Source organism: Equus asinus, chromosome 15 (assembly GCF_041296235.1).
Source record: "Equus asinus isolate D_3611 breed Donkey chromosome 15, EquAss-T2T_v2, whole genome shotgun sequence".
NCBI classification, from domain to species: domain Eukaryota; kingdom Metazoa; phylum Chordata; class Mammalia; order Perissodactyla; family Equidae; genus Equus; species Equus asinus.
This window is the reverse complement of record NC_091804.1, coordinates 30,167,119-30,191,906: the sequence shown is the minus strand read 5'-3', so window position 1 is coordinate 30,191,906 and position 24,788 is coordinate 30,167,119. Positions and strand designations below refer to the sequence as shown.

The 24,788-nt window shown below is 51.4% G+C and overlaps 1 protein-coding gene across 3 annotated transcripts in view; it reads right to left on the bottom strand.

Moving 5' to 3' along the window:
- Positions 1-24,788, bottom strand: part of PPP1R16B (protein phosphatase 1 regulatory subunit 16B) — a 99,290-nt gene that overhangs the window by 7,694 nt on the left and 66,808 nt on the right. For 2 of the 3 annotated variants that reach the window (XM_070485929.1, XM_014847196.3), the window contains exons 3-10: positions 14,716-14,786; positions 11,352-11,497; positions 9,092-9,195; positions 7,137-7,261; positions 3,888-4,013; positions 3,265-3,340; positions 2,432-2,561; positions 2,171-2,339 (exon numbers count right to left, since the gene is read on the bottom strand). In XM_070485929.1, the coding sequence (XP_070342030.1) occupies positions 2,171-2,339; positions 2,432-2,561; positions 3,265-3,340; positions 3,888-4,013; positions 7,137-7,261; positions 9,092-9,195; positions 11,352-11,497; positions 14,716-14,786 (947 nt within the window). The remainder of the gene's footprint in view (positions 1-2,170; positions 2,340-2,431; positions 2,562-3,264; positions 3,341-3,887; positions 4,014-7,136; positions 7,262-9,091; positions 9,196-11,351; positions 11,498-14,715; positions 14,787-24,788) is intronic. The other variant, XM_014847198.3, reaches the window with a different exon arrangement.

Below are 24,788 nucleotides of genomic sequence, written 5' to 3'. Positions count from 1 at the left end.
TAAAGCCTTGAAAGCAGCAGGGAAGAAACAGGAAGGAACTTGGAGCTTTGTAGCTGTGTCCTGTGATCTCATTGTTTCCCCCGGGGCTGGGACAGGGGCCCTGGACCCTGACAGTTGCCCTGGAACTGGACTTCTGGGTACCTGGGGTGAGGACAGCCTGCTTCGGGCTATGCCATCTCTGTACCGTCCCTTCTCCTCCCCAGGCCTGAAGCCCCAGCCCCAGAGGCAAAGCTGCCCATCTGTTTGCCTTCACCTAACTCCCTACACACTGCAGCCTTGGTAAGAAAGCTCCAGAAAGTAACAACAACAAACTCGGGCCTGACTCAGGGTAGTTTCTGGCAGCCTCATCCCCCTACCCCATTCCCTATAGGGTTAATGATTTATGAGACTCCAGATCAAGCAGCACTTCTGGGAGCATCCTGGGGCCTGTGAGAGCTGAACAAACACAGGGACAAAGCAGGCATGGAGGGGGAGGAGCTGCTTCCATGAAGATTTCTTTAAGAATCTCAGTCTCTCCCACAAATTGGTTAAGGAAAAGAGAAACAACCAAACAACAACAAAAAAAAAAGGCAAAAGAATAGATGGTGCACAAAAGAGAAAACCAAATGGCCAATAAGCACATGAAAAGGTGTTCAACATCATCCACCATCAGGGAAATACAAACTTAAAACGCAAGCTACACAGCAACCCCACCAGGACGGCTCAGATGAACGGGACTGACTCTATTTGTAAAAGTTCATTGAAAAGTTCATTTCAGATTTGTGTACTTTACTGTACATAAGTTACACCTCAACCACAAAGAAAAAAATAAATAAAGCATAGCTGAGAGGCATCTGAAATGTGGTTTGATTTCACTCTATAACTCTTTTCTCCCCAAGCCCCAAGCTTAGGGACTAGGCGGGACAAAGTCTTCAGTGTGCCCGCTCCATCCCAGACAGCGGCTTTCAAGGGGATTCCCTTCCGAAGCCACTGTCACTCCTGCTGGTGAGACAAGCCCACTTGTGACCTCCCTGTTCACATGGGGAAGCAGGGTCCCACTGAGCCATGCGGGCACGCTGGGCAGATAATCCCTTTGCATCCCTCCAAAGCAATGCTCTCTAGAAACGTTTCCAGCTGCTCATTGAGTGATGGAAGAACCAAAAAGGCAGACCACGGCGGGTGTGGTCAGCCTCTCCCTTCTTGTCCCCACCAATTCTGCAATGGCCCCAAACTTGCTTGCCCCACTCAGCAAGACAGCAGCCATGCCTGGACCTGAGTGGGTCAAATAGTGTCCCCCACCAAATTCATGTCCACTCCACATCTCTGAATGTAACCTTATTTGGAAGCAGGGTCTCTGCAGGTGTAATTGGTTAAATTAAGATGAGGTCATACTGGATTGGAGTGGGTCCTAACCCAATGATTGTTGTCTTTCTAAGATGAGAAAACAGACACAGACACCCAGGAAGAAGGCCATGGGAAGTCAGAGGCAGAGAATGGAGTCATGCTAGCAAAAGCCAAGGAAGGCCTGGGCGACCAGAAACCGGAAGAGCGGCATGGAACAGACTCCCCTTCACAGCCCCCAGAAGGAAGCAACCCTGGTGACACCTTGATTTTCAGACCTCTGGCCTCTGGAAGTATGAGAGAATAAATCTCTGACATGTTAAGCCACCAAGCTTGCAGTAATTAGTCCTAGGAAACTAACGCAACATCCCCTCAGGAAAGCAGTTTAATGCCCAGACCCCTGGCTCCTGCTGGAGCAGACTTCTTAGAGGTCCTACCAGCACCCTACTCAGGTTTTCAAAAGCTTTCTTCCAACCAGATGTGTTCTGGTAAACACAATTCTCAACATATTGTTATATTTTCCCCAAGAAAGTCTGAGTACCCTTAGCTCCCGGAGTGAGCCTCCCTCCTGGGAAGCCCAGGTCTAGATCTGCTGGAGCACAAGCAGGCACATGGCAGCCACTTGCTCTCTGTGGATTAGGAGACCCTACTGTCTGCCAAAGCTCTTGGCTCTGACTCAAACACACCCTAGGCTAGCCTCATTAGCTACAGGAGCCACCACCATCAGATGGGATCCAGCTGGTTTAAGGGCACTGCCCAGCTAACCTCCCTCTGAGGCAAGACCAGGCTGGGGCCCTGTCCTCCTTGCAAGGCAGTGGCTGACACTGGGGCAGAACGTGAGGCCACTCACTGGGTCCTTATTCTCCTGGTCTGTCCTGGTCTCCCTGATGTCCCCATTGTATGTCGAGGTCCGCTGGTCTTCAGATGCACTCCGCTGCTGCCACAGTATGGCCTCGCCCTCATATTCCTTCCTGTACAGGTTGGTCCTGTCCGACAGGCTGGCTCGACGCACCACCTTCCTGAGGGGAGAGAGGGGGTGCTGGAGGGCTGTGCCTGGGCACCCCAGGCAGGAGCATGCATGGGACCCCTGGCAGCCCTCCCTGTGACTCACCCACGGCTGCCTGCACTGGACGTCCTCCGACTCAAGGATGACTTGTGCCTCAGCTGTGACTTCATGATCACGTCATGCTTGTGCTTTAGCTCCAGCAGCAGGACCTTGAACTCCTCCTCTTCACACAGGTCTGAAGGGGCAGAGGAGTCCACTGTGGCAGCAGTGCACGGGAGCTGCCACCCCAACCCACTGAAAACACCCAGAACCTTTTGGGGGCATGCAGGGAGGGGAGAAGACAATGCCAGCCTTATTTCCTGGGCTACAACCCAATGCTTAGAGGAGAATACAAACAGGAAGCCCAGGTTCCATGCACAATCACAACTCCTAAGGTTCCCAGCTACGACCAAAGGATTCATACACTTTTGATAGTTTCCAAGAAGAGTCATCAGCTCTCCACTGATACGAGAAGTATGAAGAGAAACAAGCAGGTACCCCATGTAACCCAACAAGAAATTATGCAAAGATGCTGAAATCATATATCCCCACCCACTCAATCCACCTAATCCCTTCATACATCTATCAACCTATTCACTGAGCCAGCCATCCATCCATAGATTCATCCTCTACCCACTCATCCACTTATTCATCCATCCATCCATATTTCCACACATACATCCATATTTTCATCCACTTATCCACACATGTATCCAACTATCCATTTGTCCATCCATTCATCTGTCTTTTAGTCTATCATCCATTAATCTATTCATTCATCCATCCACCCATCCACACACCAATCCACCATCTATCCTGTATATTCATTAATTTATCCCTGTACCCACCAAAAAGTTGGTGAGTGCTTATGTGTCTACCAAGTGTTGTGTTGGACTTACCTATTGGCATCTCATCCATGGATGTCCTAGCACTAAGACTGGCTCCATGGGACACCAATAGCTCTGCCATCTGCATCTGAAACACAGGAAGAAAACCACGTTCCCCCTGCTCAGGACTCAGAAAGCCTAGGACGTGGAGAGAATGCCCAAGGCCTCCTAGGATGTGACCCAAAGAATTATGGGGCAAAGTTGATTTCCAGGGAAGGCTCTGGACCCTAGAGCCAGGAATCCTGGCAAATGCAATGGGCTTGACACCTCCTCCAGCATGACTGGGCCAGGTCAAGAGACAGAAGAAGGAGTCACTTGTAACTCTAGAGCTGTCAAGTATCTAAGGAGGGACTGCAAAAGCTGCAATCAGAGTTTTATATCTGGGAAACAAATTGAGCAACTACACAAAGCAGAAACACTGGGAATTTTCTAATTTGGCAGATTTGATTATTATCTTGTTAGGACACCACTTGTCAAACACTTTTGCAAACTCCCTAGGCCTTTTCATATTCCCCATGCTAGCTGTAGTCAACAGCTTAAGTGGGTCTCGCATTCTTTCGAATCAACTACTGGCCCAAAGAACAGCAGGTTGACCCTGTGCTGGCCTCCTTCACAGCCCTATGGGTGACAACTACCTGTCCCCAGAAGGCAGCTGCATGCAGGGGCTCCCAGCCATCCCAGTCCTTCACATCCACGCGCACTCCATGGTCCAGGAGGAGCTCAGCTGCCCGTAGGTATCCATTGGCTCCAGCTATGTGCAGCTGAAGGAGAGGAAAGAAGTGAGCATCCCCTATTGGAGATGGTCCTACATTTGGAGGGGGGTAGCCCCCCTCATTTGGAGTGGGGGATAGCCCTCTCTGACCCCAACCCAAGTCTCAGATCATTCTTGGGGCTAGTAGAATGGAACAGAATGAGGCAAAAACACCAGCCACATCGCAGAGGATTATTAAGTGTGCAATATGAACCTAGAAGGTAAGGCAGGGAGGAGAGCTCTTCTCCCTGTGGTTGGTCTTGGAGCCCCTCTGGTTAAGACAACAGCATTTACTGAGTCCCTACTATGCACCGAGCCCTATAGAAGGGGTCTCAAAGGTCCAATATGGTGGTTTTAAAATACGTCTACAAGTTCTTTAACATGCTTCCCTTTAAAAGATGGAGCTTAATTCCTTTCCCCTTGAATGTGGGCCAGAACAAGTGACTCTTTTCTAACAAAGAGGCTATTGTGAAATGGTAGTGTGCCATTTCTGAGATGAGGCCATAAAGGGCATTGCTGCTTCTACCTTATGGTCTCTTGGATCAATCACTCCAGGGGGAAGCAGCCACCATGTAGTGAGGACCCTTAAGCAGCCTGAAGGAGAGGTTCTAAGGAGGTGAGAAACTGAAGTCTCCTGCCAACAGCCAGCACTAACTTGCCAGCCGTGTGAGTGCGCCATCTTGAAAGTGGAACTTCCAGCCACAGTCAAGTCTTCAGATGACTACAGTCCTGTGCTGACATCTTGACTGCAACCTTATGAAAGACCCTAAGCCAGAGCACCCAGTTAAACTGTTCCCAATTCCTTGACCCACAAAAACTTTGTGAGATAACAAATATTTATTGTTATTTTAAGATGCTAAGTTTGGGGGTAGTTTGTTATACAGCAATAGATAACCAATACATCCAATAAGGGAAAGCCTCATGTTGAGCCCCCAACTCTTCTACCTGGCACCATACAAGACCCCCACTGATGGGTGCCACTTTGCAGACATTAGTTGTCCCACTTGCTCGATCTCCCAGAAAATATATAAAATACTTAGCACATGAGGAACAATCAGTAAGTGGTTAATATTCTCAGAGAGCAGTAAATGATGACAAGGTGCACCATGGGACCAGACGAAGGAGCAAGAAGTAGATGAGGCAAAGAGAAACCCACTGCCAAGCTAAGGTGGGAGACAGAGATGAGAGCCCAAGGAAGCCAGCAGAAGCCCAGCTGGGAGGAAACCAGAGAAAACCAGAGGGCTCCAGGGGACTGAGATCTGGGGCAGTAGTGCCCCAGCCAGTGGGACAGAGAAGGCATGGCCCCAGGAAGTGGCCCTTCAGAACTCAGCCCAGATGGCCAGACGCTGCCACCTCCTGGGGTAAGGTTGCTGTAAGGTTCTAGCAAATGGAGGTTTTCCCTTATTTTTTAATTTGCAGAATAAACCCAGGGTATGATCTCGTACAGGTATACATGAAAATTAGTATAATTATTTGATTTATAAATGTCTGATGCTTGCCACTTGTAGAGAGTGCACCTGGCTGGCCAGCCAGACATTACAAAACTGTGGGGTCTAATACTTGGCTGGGAATAAAAAGGTATGACTGGGAGAGTGCTATTGTTAATGGTAATAATGATATTAATCACTAACATCTACTGAGAGTTTACAGACTCTGTGCTAAGCACCTCCACGCAGAATCTCATTTGGTCCCTCCAGCAACCCAGTGAGGAAGGTTCTGTTAGTTTGGGGGTAGTTTGTTATACAGCAATAGATAACCAATACATCCAATAAGGGAAAGCCTCATGTTGAGCCCCCAACTCTTCTACCTGGCACCATACAAGACCTGTTCTGTTAGTATCCCCACTTTACTGGGAAGACCTGAGACCTGGTACATGCCCGGCCCATGTGGGTGTGGCCACCCTGAGGCCAGCCGAGCCCAAGAGGAGAAGATCTGTGTGTTTGGAGGGCCCAGCCACAGACCCAAAGGAGCCCCAGGCAGGGTGGGCAATGCTCTGGTTCAGCCTGGCCTTGACTTCATACTGCGGCATCCAATCCTACTACCTGACTTCATCCTTGAGCGCTGGGAGGAGAAGGTGATCTGAGGAGGGACCCAGGTAATAGAAAAAGGCATGAGGCAGAGGGTGGGAGAAGCCCAGTTACCACACCTGAGCCAAGAGGTCAGGCCTGAGGAACTACAGGAAAACTTGGCACCTCTGAGCCCTACCTGGGGAGCTCAGGATTCTGAGACCTCTGAGGGCTCATGACTGGCATGGACCCCAAGCCTAGGGCAGGGTCCAGCCATCAGCAAGCGGTGGGGGGGGGGGGGGGGGGGGCCTTGGGCTTCCAAGGCCACGCTCTCATTTTCAGTTTAGAGGCTGCAGAAGCAGACTCTCCCCAATGTTTGGCTGCATTGTGCTCTGATAATCTATGGAGAGAGGTCAAGGTTTCCCACATCACTGACCCTTGAGCTGAAAGGGTGAGTGGAGCTAACCAGGCAGATTTGAGAGAGAAGAAGGTTCCATTGTTCTATATCTCCAGGGTCTAGAAAAACACATGGCACAGAGGAGGTGGGTTTTGACTGGATGGATGGATGGACAATGGATGGATGGATGACTGGGGGTGTCTGGACTCTGAAGTCAGGGAACCCAGAGGAGAGGCTGTTGCAGCAATATGGGGATTGCTGATGAGGCCAGGCAGGGAAGTGGGAGAGGAGACACGGAGGCAGAGGAAAGGAAGGTGCAAAGCAAGACAGCATGGGTGAGTGGATGAATGGTGACACCAGTCCTTAAGCGGGGGACATCACTGGAAGAGAGGGAAATAATGAGCTCAAGATGGACACCCGGAGCTTGAGGTAAAGGAGGAAATTGGAGACAGAACAGGTGAACAACAGAGCCAAGCTTCCCCCCAGGGCTCCTAACTCCCAGCCCCAGCTGAGCGGCCAGACTCTTAAAGCAGCTCAGCCCCGCTCTGCTACCCCTTCATGTTCTAGGGGCAACCCTGGCCCCTAAGGGGGCTGGAGGGGGTCCAAGGCCACGGACAGGCCCCAGCTGTATAGGTTTTGCCTCTCTCAGGTGCTGACCCACTTCAGCCCTAGATGGTCTTGGTTCTGGTCCTGACCCCCTAGCCCAAACCAGTGCAGCCCATCTCTTTACCAGTGTGGCACCCTGGGCATCTATCCAGTCAAGGTCCTGGCCTGCTGCAATCATACAGTGGATGTCCGCAATCATCTGCTGCTCAGGAGCCGCCCGCATCTCGTTGATTTTCTCTTGGGTGATGCCTGCAGTGGGGAAGGGGGGATTTATTCAGCACTCCCAGGCCCAGGCCCCAAGAGGGGAAAGGAGGCAGATGGGGGAGGCAAGGCTCCCGCTCCCCAGCGTCCGCTAGTCAAGGCGGTAAACAGACACGCCCATAGATCATTATTCCCGAGCCGTAGGAACACAAGCACCCTGCACTGGCTCAGAGAACAAGGGCCATTCCTGCCTGACACCCAGCAGGCCCTGTACAACATCAGTTATGGTATGTATGCTGTTCTCCTACCTGGAAATCCCTACCATCCACCTACCTGCCTCTAACTGCTCAGATTGCTGGCTCCTTCTCATCCTTTTGGTCTGGCCTGGATCACCTCCCCCGCTGGCCTTCCCTGACCACCCCACCTTTAGGATCACCTCCCCTGACCATCCTATCTTTAGGATCACCTCCCCTGACCACCCCATATTTAGGATCACCTCCCCTGACCACCCTATCTTTAGGATCACCTCCCCAGCTGGCCTCCCCTGAGTGCCCTATCTGACCAGGGTCTCTATCTGTTTCCTTCATCTTCCTTCGTCTCATCCACAGCTGTGTCTGTAGCACCAGGCACAGACTCAATGAGTTTTTGCTACAGAAATCGCTGAATTAATGAACATATAACTTTCAAATGCAGAGTGGAGTCAGCTGAGGTGGAGGGACCCAGAAAGACACTTAAAACCTGAATCTCTGGCCAAAAAGTCTGTGTTAATGGCAGCTACTAATGGTATTTAAGAAGAGAGTAACATGCTCTGAGAAAGGTCCATCAGATCAAGTATTCGTGTATAGAATTCAGGAGAGCTCTGTAAACTTGAAAGGAGAGAAAAGAATCACGTTTATTTTCTCTAAGCTTTCAATGAAATGCAGCATTTCCTTCCATTAGAATAGAGGCAAAATTCACAGTTGAATTAGCAATGCCTGTGTCTTTATCACCAACAGAAACTACAGGTATTTTCATATCATGTTGTCTAACTGTTTCATGAATTTAAAAGTTTCTATATAACACATTTAAAAATATTTTGGTAGCTGTATTTTAATATAATTGGTTTCCTTTATAATCCTATGATTTTGATAACTGCGTTTAAAAACATTATTGTGAGAAGGGGTCTATAGATTCACGAGATTGGCACAGAAATGGTTAAGAACCTCTGTGGAAGATGAATTAGAAAAAGCCTGGGTGTCCGGAAACGGAGAGACTGAATCGGCAGCTACTGCAGTGACCTGGGAGAAAACCCAAGGGCAGGACCCGGCAGGAGCTCCGGCTGCAGCCGACGGTCTGGGTTTGAGATGTCTTCCTGAGGACACGCTTCAGAAGCATGTCTGTGGGGTGGTGGGGGCGGGCAGGTCTCTCTGATTGCTACATTTGTTTCCTCTCTGAAGCCCATTTGTGAGCTGAGAAAAGCCCACATCTTGTTTATTTGGGCCCCTGGCAGCCAGCGTGGTGCCTGGCACAGAGCAGGCAGCCGCAAATGTTCTTGACTTCTGATTATTTTCCCAAATGGGAATATATCTTTATTGTGACTGTTTATTGAATCGAATTGTCACAGCTGACAAAGAGGAGAGGAGGCCAGCTGAGGCTGCCCGCGTGTGTGGGTGACACGGATGAGAACAATACCTCCCTTCTGCACCACACGTTTCCCAGGGTCCTTCCGTGGCCTCATCTTGTTAATCACACGGAAAACAATAATGAGGACCCATCCTGATTCTGAGCACTGAGCGTGAGGCAGGCAGGCGCAGGGCCAGCTAACTGGTTCACCTGTGCTGCTTAAGAGACCACACCTCGGCGCTGAGCCCACTTCATGGGATGTCGTCCTGCCCTTACCCTGGTATGCCATGCACGTCTCGATGACATCCAGGGTGGGCTCATCTTCGCAGAGATCATACGGCATGTTCCCATCAGAGTTGACGGCGAGCAAGTCGGCCCCACTGCAGAGAAAGCGCCGGGGTGAGGGCCAGGGAGGTGTGGCCAGGGTGGGTCTGACTGCCCCTGCCCTCCAGCCTCTCCCTCACAACCCCCCTGTGCACCCCAGCACCACAACCCCACCACAGGACATCCCAGCAAGGACAGTGGCTTCAGGATCCCAGGGGCCCCAGGAGAGCTGTCCCAGCAGATCTCCCCCAGCTTCCTGTTCTGGTGAACCAGCAGGACAGATGTCAAAGTCCTCCTTGGTGACGATCACAAAAACAACATTAACGGCAGCAGCACCACTTACGAGGCATCTGCTTAGAGCCAGGCTTGATCTAAGCTCTTTACACACACCATCTTACTTATCCTCATAATAGTCCTCTTGGGTCATTATTGTTGGCCTGATCCCACTCAAGGGGAAGCAAAGACTCAGACAGGTTCAGTCACTTGCCCAATGTCACACAGCTAGGATGTGTGAGGATCAAGACTCAAAGCCAGGTTTCTGGTGTGCCAGCTCTTTTCACTTCTCCACATTCTATTTCAGTCTGTGTCCACATGTAGAAACATCCTTGGTTATCCCCCACCTCCTTCTCCAAGTCCCTGCCCAAAGGGCCGAAAGGACAGGGGCAGGACAGAGCCTTGGGGCTCCTGGGAGGAATTTGCCTTTTGGGCCAGCGGTTCCCGAGCGCGGTCCTGGGATGCCCTGCAGCAGGATTACCCGGGAACCACTGAAATAAAACGCAGCTTCCTGGGCTCCACTCCAGACCTCCCGAAACAGTCTCTTGGAGGGTGGGGCTCAGGATCCGGTATTTTAAACCCATGCACCAGTGATTCTGGTACAGATCTGTGTTAGGGATCCACTGCACTAGGCTGGTACCACTCTCTTTTCCTCTCACACCATCACTAACTGGACCATCGCCGCTTCATGCTCTTGGCAGACTTAGCCACACCCAGGTTCTCATCAGAGGTGCGGGCATGGGCCACCAGTTAGTCCTTGGACCTAACAGCCCTCTACTGTGACCTCTCCGAGCTCCTGTGTGCCCTTGGGCAAGCTAATCCACCTCTCTGAGCCAGGGTAGCAGTACTATCATCTCCATCCACCCTTTGGCCCCAGCAGTCACCCGATGGACTTTTATTGCTCTGCCAAGATCTCTGCAAAATGTCACCTGCTCACGGCCACTCTTCCTGACTCCTTGCACTTAGACACTCCCCTTGGCCTCCCGGGACCCAAACCCACCAGAAGCACTCTGTCTCGTCTATGTCCTAAAATCACCTGATTTTCTGCCTCGTTCCTCAGGACTTTTGCATCCCTGAATGCCTAGTGCTCAGCTCGGGGCCTTGCCCACCTAAAGTGCCCACCAATTCTTAGAGGAATTTAAGAGTACACCTGAAATTGAATGTTGCCTTTTCTGTGTATTTATAGCCCCTGAGCAGATTAGAAAGAATTTCAGGATGGAAAAAACAGTCAGAGCCATATAGAGAGAAATGGTCTCACTCCTGGGAAGATATTGATCCATGGTGCCCCCAAAAAGGTTCTACCCAAAGAAAAGCATGTGGACAAGATTTGGGAGGCAGAGCCAAGAAAGTAGGCTTGTTTTTTTTGTTTTTGCTTTTTTTTTTTGATAGCAAGGAAAACAAAAATGGCAACAATATTAAAAGCCAATATGACCTCAATACAATTTTTTTTTAAAGGCAACAATACACAAAGAGAGTGGAGGAGATGAATATAGAGATTCATGGACTCATGGAGACAGAGAGAGAAAAAGAGATTTTAAAAAAAGAGAATGATACCCTGATACAAAGCCAGACAAAGACACAAGAAAAGGAAAGTACAGCTCAATATCCCTTATGAACACGGATGCAAAAATCCTCAACAAAATACTAGCAAACCAAATTCAGCAGTATATTAAAAGGATCATCCACCATGACCAGATGGGATTTATTCCTGTAATGCAAGGATGGTAAATTGTATGTCACGTGTATTTGACCACAATCATATTTAGGAACAAAAAGAGAATGAAGAGAGAGAGAGAATGAAGAGAGACATGGAGTGCAAAAGACAAGGAGAGACCAAGAGTGAAGGAGAAACAGACATAGAGAGAAAGAAAAAAAAGGAACTTGGGAAAAATCAAGAGGTGGAGCAGAGACTGTTCTCAGGTGAGAGAAGGGCACGTACTACTGAACGAGGATCTTCACCAGGTTGATGTGGCCGCAGGTGGCCGCGGCATGCAGGGGCGTCCACAGCTCATTGTCCTTGGCGTTCACATTGGCACCGTGGGAAAGGAGCAGCTTAACAATTTCCTCAAAGTTGTCGATGCAGCACTGCGAGAGAGGGACACAGGCAGGGTCAGCTCCAGGCAGGGCCCAGGGCCCCGGTGGGGACATACCAGGTTCCCCTTGAGAGACCACGAAAAGGACAGTGGGGCTGAACTGCCTGAGTTTGAACCCAACTCCATGACTTACATGCTGTGTGATCTCGGGCAAGCCACTTAACCTTTCTGAGCCTGTTTCTTTGGAGTAAGTAAATAATAGACAAGACAAAAATATAAAGATAATATAAAAATAAAGTCAGCTATAAAATGTTTGCAAATATTGGTAGAACGGGATGAAATTTTGAATGAAGCTTTAAGACATTTTCTTTTTAATTCCAGAAGGCTTTCTTCAAACAAAATTGTATGGAAAACTCTAACTTAGATAACTAATAAATCCAAGCAGGGCTGCTCGGTTTGGAGCAGGGGTGTGTGTCGGTGAGGGTGAGGGAGTTGGGAGAGGTCCCCTTTCCCAGCGGTGGCCTCCAACATGTGGCCCTAGATGATGGTTTGAAACCTCTGACTTAGGTATTTCTGACCCAGGAGCTCAGTTCTTGGGGAAGCCCCAAGTAGCCTAGCCCCCCAGAGAGGCTGGCAGGGCTCCCGCAGCCAGTGGAGCCCCCAAACTCCAGGGACAGAGTGAAAGATTCCAAGGGGACAGAGGGGGCTGAAGCCAGGGCCATGAACCGGGAGAGGCGAGGACAGAGGAGGAAGAAGACAGGGAGCCACTTTCCAGGGTGCGGGATGGAGAGGCAGTCGGGGCCCTGTACTCAGCACCGCCCATGCATGGAAGGGCTCGACCCTCAGGGCAGCTGGGACGCTGAGGTTATAGTCAGAGCAGCAGCAATATCACACTTGCTCGCTCTTTACTCCCTGTTCTGCTTGCATGTGGCGAACAGACTGCATGTGTGCCGCTTTTTTGGGAGGGGACGGTGAGAAGCTATGTTGAAATCACCCAATTAAGAGATGATGGTGGCCTGGCCTACACAAGTGACTGTGGGCATGGGGAGAAGTGGCTGGATGTCAGCAGAAGGAGCAGGGCGCTTGCGGGAGCCCATGGTCTCAGGGGGGTGCGGGACTGGGAAGGGGCGGCACCCTAGCCCCCACCCCACTCCAGCAGAGCCAGGGCTCGGCGCCTGAAGGACACGTGGGAAGGAGCAGCCGTTTGCACAGATGGTGCGAGACCCAGGTTCTCTTTCTGCGCCAGCGGGTGTGGGGCTGGCTGGGTCTGAGGGTCTCTCTCCGGACAGGACAGGCGGGGCCCGGGAGACCCCAGCCCCTCAGGCAAGGCTGCCGCGGGTGTCAGGAGAACCATGCAGGGACACGGCATGGCCGGCAGAGGGCGCCAAAGGCGCCGGAGTGAGGCAGCGAGGACAGGGGAGGGGCCCCAGGCCGTCGCCGGGAGATGGGTCTGGCGAGCCCCGTCCACAGGAGGAGGAGCAGCCCAGCCCCTGAGGTCAGGGGACAGGAGGGCCAGAGATCCCACACTTAGGGGCTGCAGAAAACATGAGGATGGGTTGTGGGGAGCCCCAAGTTGAAGGAGGAGGGGATTGTGTACCCAGAATTGCAGTTTTGCAAGAGGGGTATCCCTGGGCTGGACCAGCCCGCACCTGAGAGACCCCACCCGAGCAAGAGCTGGGATGGGGGCTGGGCGCAGGGTTGTCTGTGGGGATAATAATATTTCAGAGGGTTGTTGTGAGGATCAACCCACACTTCACATAAGGGAAGTAGCTTTGCAGAGAAGTGAACATGTGACAAATTTTAATAATACTAATACCTAACATTTATCTGCATTAAGTGATGCTTGAAGCATTTTTAATGTGTATTTGTCTAATCCTCCCAACAATGCAAGGAGATGGGTACTTGTTATTCCTCTTTTACAGATGAGGAAAGCGAGGCACAGAGAGTTTAATTAACTCATCCAAGATCACACAGCTAGAATTTGTGGACACCTGAAGCCCTACGGGACAAGAGGAGAAGCCAAGAGGACACACAAGGTGCTACTGGGCTGCGGGCTGAGGGTGGAGACTTGCCTCTCGGCCTTACGGGCAGGGCAGAGGCCAGCCTCTGTCCACCCTTCCTGCCCTCACGGGGAGATGGAGGGGCTCACACCAGCCCAGGGTTCTGGCAGCTGTCCTCCCACCCACCAGGCTGCATTCAAGTCCACCTGCTCAGAAACTCGGGCTAGGGCACAAGGAGGCTTCAGTGTGTTCATTCATTAAATCAGCATGCACATATTAAGCACCTACTGTATGCCAGCATGGAGAATGATGCTGGGATACCCCAATGAGCAAGAGACACGGGCTGTGCTCTGGCGTGGCTCAGGTCCGGGCAGGAGGGACAACATCAAATGATCATGCTAACGGCTTAAATGCCTAACAAAGGGGGTACTCAAGAGAAAAGGGTAAGAATGTCACAGCACAGCTCCCAGGCTCTGGCTGTCAACTGGGGCTCCAGTGGATGTACCCAGGTACAGGGGGGAAGTGTGGTGGGGACACAGTGTGTACAAGGAATTGAAAGCTGTGCACCTGAAGAACCAGGAAGCATGGAGGGCTCAGCAGGGGCCAGGCCTCGAGGGGCCTTATGGAAAGACCCCAGAGTGCTTTGAGTACCGCCAGTAGAGGTTTAACTGGAGCATCCCTGTGGCCACTGCAAGGAGAATGAGTCATGGCAGGCAGGGCCAACAGAATGCTGGGGACCAGTTAGGAGGCTGTTGCAGCATCCAAGAGAAAGATGACAGCCAGCAGCCCCTCTCCAGCCACGAGGGCTGGGACCATCACACTGCCCTGGAAAAGATGTGTGGCCCATAGTTCATGGCCATAGTTCATGGCTGTGTGACCTTAGGCAGGTCACATGACCCCCATCAATCACCCTTGTCGCTGGGGTGCATGGATGCCTTGGCGGGTGTGAACGAACGGGCTTCATAAACTGTCAAGCTCCAAACAAACTTGCTTTGTTTATCAAGCCTTTGCTGGCAGTCAGGATGCAGTGGACAGAGGCTCCCTGTCCTCGGAGGCTGGGTGTGCGCCACGCGCGTGTGCACAGGGGCTCTGTGGGTGTTTGTAACAGACACATACATCTCCAAAGCAGACAAGAGCCTTTCAGATGGGGCAGCTGCAGCTCCCCTTCCCCCCCTCTTCCCTGAGGGTTCTGGGCAGGAAAATGCAGGGGGATGGGGCACCTGTACAGGTGGGGAGCAGGGAGCGGGGACCCCAGTAAGCCCAGCCTTACCTGGTGCAGGGCTGTGAGTCCATCCTCATTGCACAAATCAGGGCTGACCTTATTCTTCAGGAAGTAGCGTACTGCAACAGAGGGGACAGGAGTGAGTGTCCTATCACACACCGGGTGTGCAGGTATGTGGGGGGCCCAGGCAAGACCCACTCTCCCCGAGGTCCCTGCCAGCATGGGGAAAGATGCAGGGATACACCAATGAGCAAGAGACACCAGGCTCTGCCCTCATGTGGCTCAGAGTCTGGGTAGGGTGAGACCAACATCAAATGCCTAGCCCACAAGCCCTGCAGGCCCCTTCCTGGTCTTGGCAGCTGCGACTCCTGCCCTGGCCCCTGAGCTTAGGAGGCCCATCTCTGGCCAGCCTCTAGCTCCATCTCTCCTATGAAGTGAGGAGTCCAGGGTGCCAATGGGATGAGTCCAGCAGAGCCCATGCTTCCGCTTCTGGCCCCTCCTTCCCTGCCCTGTCCAGTGGCTCCGAGCCTGCTTGCAAGGCCTGCACAGGCCTCTTCCCTGGATCCAGCTTCCCAAGGGTGGACCGGGCAGCCAATGGGTGAGTGTGCCTCTAGGCTGAAGGGGTGACCAAGGGGTGGCTGTCGGCGGGGCTAGTGGATGAACTTGGACATATAAGCTGGCTTGTGTGTGAGGCCCTCAGGGTGCTGATAAAGCCAGGGATGGAGGCCTGGGTCTGCGAGTGGGAGGAGCAGACCAGCCCCAGCCCCTGTGTGCCCCCTCCCACCCCACCAAGTTGGGCTCCCCCTGAAACATGACCCAAAGTCCACGTTCCCTAATGTCCACTTGGACACCATCTCCACACCACCCACCACCTATGCACTGGGGCAGGGCCAAGGTGGCTTCCTCATCAATTTGCCTCTGCTGTTGGGGAACAAACTAGGACTGGGCTGTGAAGGGCGGGAAGAAGGCCACCTGTTCCACAGGACGAAGACCCAGTCAGCAACCCCAGGGGAGCCAGGGGCAGTGGGGACAGGGAAGGCCCCTCGGCTCCATCCTCATCAGGCCCAGCTCCCAGTCCCACAGCTCCAGTGGCACCCTCGGCCCGAGCGTGAACAGAGGCTCCTGTGAAGGGGAGGTTGAGGCCTCCACCCGGCCTCCCAGCAAGAGGTGACATCTCCAGTAGACATTCTCAAGACGCACTCATTGCTGCTGGGGATTAGGAGTGACAGGAGTTTGTACTGGATACGGTCAGATCCTCTGGAGCTGCCCTGTCCATATGGAACCACTAGCCACAGCTGGCTACTAGGGCTTTTTAAATTTAAATTCATAAAAATCCAAAATTCACTTCCTCAGTCGCTCTGGCCACATTTCAAGTGCTCAACAGCCACATGTGGCTGCCATATTAGAAAATGCAGAAATAGAACATTTCCATCTTCACAGAAAGTTCTACGGGACAGCGCTGCTTCGGGGCATTAGAGATGGAAATTAGCCCCATCACCAACTGCTAAAACCTTTCCATGGCTGCCCACTGGTCTGGGAACAAAGCCCAAAACCCTTACTATGGAGGCAAGGTCTGCATGAGGTGCCCCCTGCCTAGAGGCCCCCATCTTGTACAATTCCAGGGGCACCATTCACACCGTGGTCCATAAGACTGGCACCCCTGGAGCAGTATAGTGCACAACTTGCCCAGCTGTACACAGTGATCCCACCTGCCTGCCTCCCCAGTCTCATTACTTAAACTCCAAACACCTTCCGCAATGGTCTTTGGTCAGCTACAGAGGCACCATACTTCCTCTGGCCTCTGAGCTTTTCCAGAGCCTGTTCCCATGACCTGAAAGACTCAACCATCCATCAGTGGATCCACCCATGCATCCATCCATCATCCATGTATCCACCATCATCCACGCCTGCATGCATCCATCCATCCATCATTCATCCACCATCCACCCATACATCCACCCATCCATCCATCCATCATTCATCCACCATCCACCCATACCTCCACCCATCCATACATCCATCTATCCTTGCATCCATCTCTAAAACACACACACACACACACACACACCTGCCTCGCTCCTCATCCTTTGGGTCTCAGTTCAAACTCCCCAGAAGAGGGCATGCTCCGGGTTATGCACACCCACAGCTCCTATACATCTCATTTATAGCCTTATTGCAACTATAATTACATAACTATTTGGGTAACTATGAGCTCCAGATCTGTCTGCCCACTGGACAGTAAGCCCCAAGAGGGCAAGACCGTGACCTGACACTTACTACTCTTTCCCTAAGACCTAGCACACAGTAAGTCCTCAAAAACCCTTCCAGGACCTTCACCTAATCAACAGCCCATAGCTCTGTGCAAGGACACAGCCTCTCCATCTCTGAGCAAAGCCAACCACCCTCTGATGCTGACCCCAGAGGGCTCGTGTCTGCAGTGTGCAGTACCGCCTGGAGGGCCTTCCTGCAGAGCCGCGGGTGACCTGGGAGCTGGTCTCAGCCTCAGGGCCGTGTGAGGGGATGATGGTGGAGCCACTGGTCACTGAGGCCCAGCCTGTCCAAGGGCCAGTGGGGATGCCCGGCCCTGGCAGATGGCCTTTGGGAGAGTAGAAGCTGCCATTATGCCCCAGGGCAGGATGGGTTTCCGGAAGGTTCTGCTTACAAGAGGCGAGGGTTCAAATCTCATGGGGGTGGGTGGTGGACCAGGTTTCATGTCCAGGAGACACTCTGTGAGGCAGAAATTAAGCATCAGCTGCCAAAAGCAGTGTTTGTGTGCAGTAATTATTGGGGTGTTCTCCGTGCTGTGTGGGAGCTCAGAACATGTAATTACTCCAATGGCGGGCAGTTATTTTCAGCCCCAGAGGTGGGACAAATCATCCCCACCTCTAAGGAGTCCTTAATATTCAGGAGCCAAGGCCCCCTGGGAGGTTCTGCTTCTCCTCTAGCTGGGAGCCTGGCTCTGGACACAGCCCAAGACCCAGTGCACAGCCAGGCTTGCCTGCCTCTGGGGTTTGGCGAGAAAAATGATTGTTACACCAACAGTGTCTTCTTACTGGGCCCTTCCTACGTGCCCAGGTCAGTGCAGAACCACTTCCTTTCATGGGCTCACGTCTGGATTACTCCCCTTATGGAGGAGAGGAGACGGAAGGTCAGGGAAGCACAGTTCACAGTCACACACTACCAAGTGCAGGAGATGGGACCCTCAGCTTTCACAGCCCGGCTGTGGACCACAGGGCCGCTCCACTCGGCCGCCGGGGCCAGGAACGGGGACCAGCACGGCCGGAGCCCTGCTGAGTGAGTGAACCTGGTTGAGAGCTGGCGTGGGAGGAGGGTGATGGGAGAGCAGACAGCAGTGACCTCTGCCTCCGTAAGCATCAGAGGCCCTCAGGGCCCAGGCCCAGCCCCTTCTTGCAGACAGAGGGCTTGGGGACCCACAAACAGGACAGAAGAAATATCGCAGCTCTGGGGGCCACCGTCAGATCCTTCAGGGCCACGGTAAATGTAAATTCGCCTCCTCTCACTCCCTAATTAAAACCCTCTCGTGGCTCCACGTTGCTCTTAGAATGAAGTTCACAATCCTTTTGTGACCTTCACTGGGGTCAGCAAACTATGGCCCACGGGTGAAATCTGGCAGACAGCCTGTTTCTGTAATTAAGTTACATTGGAAACATCACCTTCACTCATTTACATATTGCCTATGACTGATTTCACCCTACAACAGCAGAGCTGAGTAGTCACAGCAAAGACTGTATGGCCTGCACAGCGGAAAATATTTACTATCTGGCCCTATACAGAAAAGGTTTGCAGACCCTGGTCTTCAAGGTCCCGCCTACAGGGCTGCCATCTTGCACAATTCCAGGAGGCACTGTTCTCATCATAGTCTATGTGAATGGCTTGCCCTGGAGTTGTGCAGTGTGCAGCCTGATCAGCAGTACCCAGCAGTCTTGTCTCCTTTCCTCTCCAAGGTTATCTCTTGCTCTCTGAGCCCCTTGCACAATGGAGGAAGCTGGCTTACGGGAGCAGGTCTAAGAGATTGACTGGGGCTCAGGGAGCACAAAGAAAAAGGGGCACGCTCCCTACTCCAGCCAGGCGTGTCCACCACTTCTCCTGGTTGCCCACACTCAGGTCTGCTCCTTGCCCCCAAAGCCCCAACTCCTAGGCTTGCCCAACAGTTTCTCAGAGTGACCCGCCTATTCGCACACATTTGTTTAGCTGTAGCTTTAGACAAGTTATTCCTCCTCTCTGTGCCTTGGTGTCCTCATCTGTAAAATGGGGATCACAGCAGCGCCTCTTTTGTGGGGTTGCTGTGAGGATTAAGTAAGACAATACCTGAGAGCTCCTACTATCACTTATTTTAAAAATAAAAATAAAAATAACCACTGAGCTCCTGTCTGGTCCCGCCCTGAGCTGGGTGCAGGCGATACAACCATCGACATCTTGCATCTCTTAAGAGCCCTGGACCTGGTTATACAAGACAGAGGTCTCTCTCTGGGGAACTGTGAGCATCTGCTGGTTCAAGGACCACAGTGAGGTTGCAGTCGATGTCCCCACCACCCCCCATACCGGCAAGGCCCCACTGAGATGGCAAAGAGGTGGCTCCCGCCCTCCTCTCCTACATTCCCACTCCAGCGCCAACCCTGTCGCTCCACCCACACCTCCCTGGCAATCTGGCTGGAATCTGGGCCAAGCTGGGCCATCTGGTCCCCTCCATCTCCAGCTGTAGCGAGTGAGGCTGAACGAGCCCATGTTGGCAGGAAGCTGGTGGTGGCTGCCTTTGCAGGGAGAAATCACCACTGACAAGCTTATGCCTTCTTTGCTGTGACCCACGCTGCCCCACAGGGCAGACTGCCTGATCTCCAGCTGGTCAGTGATGTGCAACCACAGGTGTGGTCCCTGCTTCTGCCCTGGGGAAACAGGGACAGCAAGACAGAGGTGTCTGCCCACCAGAGGTGGACTCTGGGCAATCTACATCTGCCCGGGGGCACCCTGGGGCTGAGCTGCTGCCACCTGGCCACGTGATTTGCACAGTCACATTCGTGGGATACCCACTCACCAAGCCCTCCTCCTTTGGCATCTTGCTCCTTTCCTGCCCAGCATCCAGCAATGAGGCCTTATCCTCCCACTGCCTCCAAGGCGCTGCATGAGCTAGTCTCTGCCCCTCCCCACCCCCACTTCACCCCACCATGCCACCGCCTCCCAGAATCCCTTACCAATTCAGTCACACTGGCTTCTTTCATTTCCTAAAACAAAACAAAACGAAAACTGGGCTTCTCAAGACCTTTGCATCCCAATTTCCTGCACCTGGAGCCCTCTTTCTTCCTACTCTTGGGCCAGCAAACTCCTCTTCATCCTTCAGATTCCAGCTGAAATGTCACCTCCTCTGAGAGGCCCACCCTGACCACCCCAATCTCAATCGAGTTGCCCGAGTTATTCTCTCCTACAGGACCCCGCATTCCTGCAGTTCTGCATTTCTGCTTCCCAGTGGCGCTTATTGCCGTCTGTAATTCCAGAGTGATTAGTTAGCATATATTAATTATATAGTTATTTGTTTAGTTTTTCGGGCTCCATGAGGGCAGGCAGTCTCAATGACTGGTGTCCCTAGTCAATGGAGCCTGGTTCATGGCAGGGGCTCAAGAAATATCTACTGTAGCCAGAGCACCTGAAATCTACTCTCTTAACACATTTCTAGTACTCAGTACAGGATTATTACTAACTCTAGTCACCACACTGTACATTAGATCTCTAGACTTATTCATCCTACATAAGGGCAACTGCACACCCTTTGACCAACATCTCCAAAAAACAGTAACTCGTGAAGAGATGGATATGTTAATTAGCTTGACTGTACTAATCATTTCAATATATACACATATTTATATATATCAAAACATCATGTTATACACTTTGAATATAAACAAATTTTATTAAAAAATAAAAATAAAAGAAATATCTATTGTGTGAATGAACAAAGGAAGGAAGGGAGGAGGAAGAGGAGAATGGTCTGGGGGCCCACAGAGCTGCTTGTTCCTGGGGCCACAGGATTGTGGGGACATGCGCTCCTTCTGGGGACATGTGCATAGTCCCACAGACACACCACAGGAGTGTGACTCAGGACTGGAAAGCAACAAGGATGGATTCTGTACAGAAATGAAGCAGCAAATACCCCTCTGTGAGCCTCCAGTGGCAATGCAGCCAGGCCTGGCAGTGACCATGGGAGTCCTCCGGCCCACTCCCAGGGGACACGGGACATCCATCATTGCCCTCCTGCTCAGGATCCCAGTGCTCACTCCTTCTGCCCAAACTTTGGTCGTTCTTTCTACAATCTGGCACCAACTGTGGACCAGACATTGTCTTAAGCACTTTGTGTCATCAAATTCAGTAGTCCCCTAATCCAGTGATGAGGACTAATGACCTGCTGTTATGAATTAACTGCCTGCTATTATTGCCCCAATTTACAGATGGGAAAACTGAAGCTGAGGCTTGAACAGGGGAAATGACTTGCCCAAGGGCACGTGTCTGGGAAAGGCAGAGCTGGGGTTTTAATCCAGGCCTGGTTGCCTCCAACCTAAGCTGAACACTTAACCACTTTGCCAAAATTGTGCCAAACAAGGACCCAGGGAAGGAAACATGGGCTGCAGAGAGAAGCATGGGATGGACACAGATGTTAGCATGAAGAGAGCCATAGAGACGGCAAAAAGCGAGAAGGAAGGTCAAGAATACTGCGGATAGTTCAGTGTTCTAGAACATCCCATGATAATAAAAACAACGATAGCTAACAGTCATTGCGACAACCTCTTGTTAGTGTGGTTTGCAGATGAGGACCGAGGCCCCAGAGCGACTGAGTGGCGGCTCTGGGGCTGAGTCTGGAGTCTGAGCTCCACCACTTCCTTTGTGTGTCTTCCGGCCACATCTCCATGCTAGGCAGACGCTGCCCCACTCCCCGATTCCAAGCACCTGGCGGCCTGCCTCCAGCTGCTGCCCCCCACCCAGTGGGCTGCACCTCCTCCATGGAAAATCCTGCCCACGCTGACCCCATTTCCTCCCCTTCCTCAGATCCCAGGTCTGCTCTGGCCAGAGTCTCACAGGGTCCCGCACCTGCAGCCTGGTCAAACCAGCACCTCTGGCCCAGGATTCCTCTCCCCGCTCCTCAGGGTGCTGTCAGGCCTGCAGGGAGCCCAGCCCTCTGCTTTGACAATGCCAGAAGAGCCAGCACTCTCAGAAATCAGCCTCTTTGCTCTCCTCTCGAGTCAAGGTTGGCCCGGGGCCTCAATGCACTGATTCCAAAGTCACTCCACTGAGCAATTTCAACCTTTCCACCCACCACTGCTTCTTCCTGGAGAAGAAATGGCCAGAAATAGCACTTCCATGGGAGCCCAGTTGCCTGGGGTTGAAGGTGGAGACTCAGTCAAGTCTAATGGTGGCTTCTGCAGTGGCTAGTGCAGCCTGTCCCACTGCCAGGTACTTCACCCTAGGATCCCGGGTGATGACTCAGCCGTGGTGGAGGGTGGGCAAGGAAGACCTGGGCTTTGCTCAAAGCCTCATCCCCAGGTCCAGGCCCCAGAAGCCAGGCCTTGCTCTTTGCCAGGCAGCCTCCCTCCAGGGCCCATTCGAGAAGAGGAAGGGTCAGACAATAACAAGTACTGGCGAGGATGTGGAGATACTGGAGCCCTCGTACACTGCTGGTAGGAATGTAAAAGGGTGCAGCTTCCATGGAAAACAGTCTGGCAGTTCCTCAGAAAGTAAATACAGAGTTACCAAATGACCCAGTGATTCCACTCCTAGGTATATACCGAAGAGGAATGAACATGTACGTCCACACAAAAACTCGTACACACATGTTTATAGCAGCATTATTTATAACAGCCCCAAAGCAGAAACAACCCAAATGTCCATCCACAGGTGAATGGATAAATAAAATGTGGTGTATTCATACAGTGGAATATTATACTGCCATAAAAAGGAATGAAGTGCTGATACATGCTACAACATGGAAGAACCTTCAAAACATCATGCTAAGTGAAAGAAGCCAGACATAAAAGGACACATAGTGTATGATTCCATTTCTAAGAAGTGTCCAGAATAGGCAAATCCATAAAGATAGAAGATTAGTGGTTGCCAGAGGCTGAGGGGGGTGGGGACTGAGGTGTGACTGTTAATGGGTACAGGGTTTCCTTTCAGGGTGATGAAAATTTTCTAGAATTAGATAGTGGTAATGGTTGCACAACTTTGTAAACATATAAAGACCACAAATTGCACACTTTTAAAGGGTGAATTTTGTGGTATGTGAATGATATCTCAGCTTAAAAAGAAGAAGAGGAAGAGGCCCAGAACTGGCTTGAGCATCCTGCTGAGAACCCATTCCCCTGGCAGCCTGGGAGTTCTGTGAGGTCAGTACAGCATCTGTCCCATTCGTTACCGTACCCACAGTGCCTAGGACAGTACCCAGTACACAGGAGGTGCTCAATCCTTACTTAATGGATGGGGAAGGAAGGGGCAGGCTACTGGCCACTTGGCCCCTTCTGGGTCCTACATGATCTGGCCTCTGCCCACCTCTCCTGGCATCATACCCCCAACCACCAGGGACCCTTTCAGGACCACCCATGCACCACCCTCTCTCTTGCATCTCTGAACCTTCCCATGTGCTGTTCCCTCTGCCTGTCCTACTCTGCCTTCATTTCACCCAGTTAATTCTTACTTAGCCTCCAGGTCTCAGCTTAAATGTCACTGCCTCTGTGAAGCCTCCACCGGTGCCCCTAGGCTGTGTGAGGTGCCCTTCTCATGCACTTTCTGTTCCCTCCCCAAGAACACCCAACACTATAATGTAGTTGTGCAGGCATTTGTCCCTGTCTTCACTAGACTATACGCTCTGAAGGTGGAGGGGAGTAGGAACCACAAACTTTGTAGCTACTGTGATATTGTTATGTGACATAGGTCAATATCTAATGACTGCAGGAGTAAACAAAGCCTGCCTGGCCTCCACTCAAGCCTCGGAACTGGCCGAAGCATCCTCTCTTGGGCTATTCTACGCTTCTTCCTCTGGACAACAATGCCCCCAGGCTGGACCACAGACTTTTCCATCTCAGAGAGAATCTTCATCCCTTGGCTTATACGAAGAGGCCAGTTTCTCTCTTAGCATCTCTGACACCCTCAGCACCACTGGAACAAGTTGGCCAAGGGCACACCAGGCATGTAGCTACAATCTTCTCCTTTCCAGGACCTCTAAGCCCGGGACTTGCGGCTGGGCTGGGCAGGAGGAGTTGACAGAGACTTGCATCAGCTACCCAGGTGCCTCTGCACATGGGTAATTTATATATAGTATTAGGGTGTGTGCAGGAAAAGTGTTTGCAGACCCTTTAGAATATAAGTGCATGAGAAAGTAAATCTTGTCTGTCTTCTTATCTGGATATCCACCGCCTAAAATAAGAGCTTAACAAATATTTCTTGAGAGAATCAACAAAATATGTACAAGACCTATAAGAGGAAAACTACAAAACTCAGATGGATGAAATCCAAGAAAAATTAAATAAATGGAGAGATATTCTATGTTCATGGATAGGAAGACTCAATATTGTCAAGGTGTCAGTTCCTTATAAACCAATGTTACCACAATAAAAAATAAATAAAAATAAAACCAAAAGATAGCAGACAAGGGTGAAAAAAAGATGTCAGTTCTTCAGGTTTGATGCAATCCCGATCAAAATCTTGGCAAATTATTTTATGAATATTGACAAAATGATTCTAAAGTTTACATGGAGAGGCAAAAGACCCAGAATAGCCAACACAATATTGGAGGAGAAGAACAAAACTGGAGGACTGACGCCACCTGATTTCAAGACTTATCATAAAGCTACAGCAATCAAGACAGTGTGATATTGGTGACAGAACAGACAAACAGATCAATGGAACAGAATGGAGAGCCCAGAAATAGACCCACATAAGTATAGTCAACTCTTAGCCATTGCTGGTAGGAATGCAAAATGGTACAGCCACTTTTGGTGGTTTCTTACAAAACTACACACACTCTTACCACACAATCCAGAAATCATGCTCCTTGGTATTTACCCAAAGGAGCTGAAAACCTATGTCCACACAAAAATCTGCCCATGATGTTGCTAGTAGCT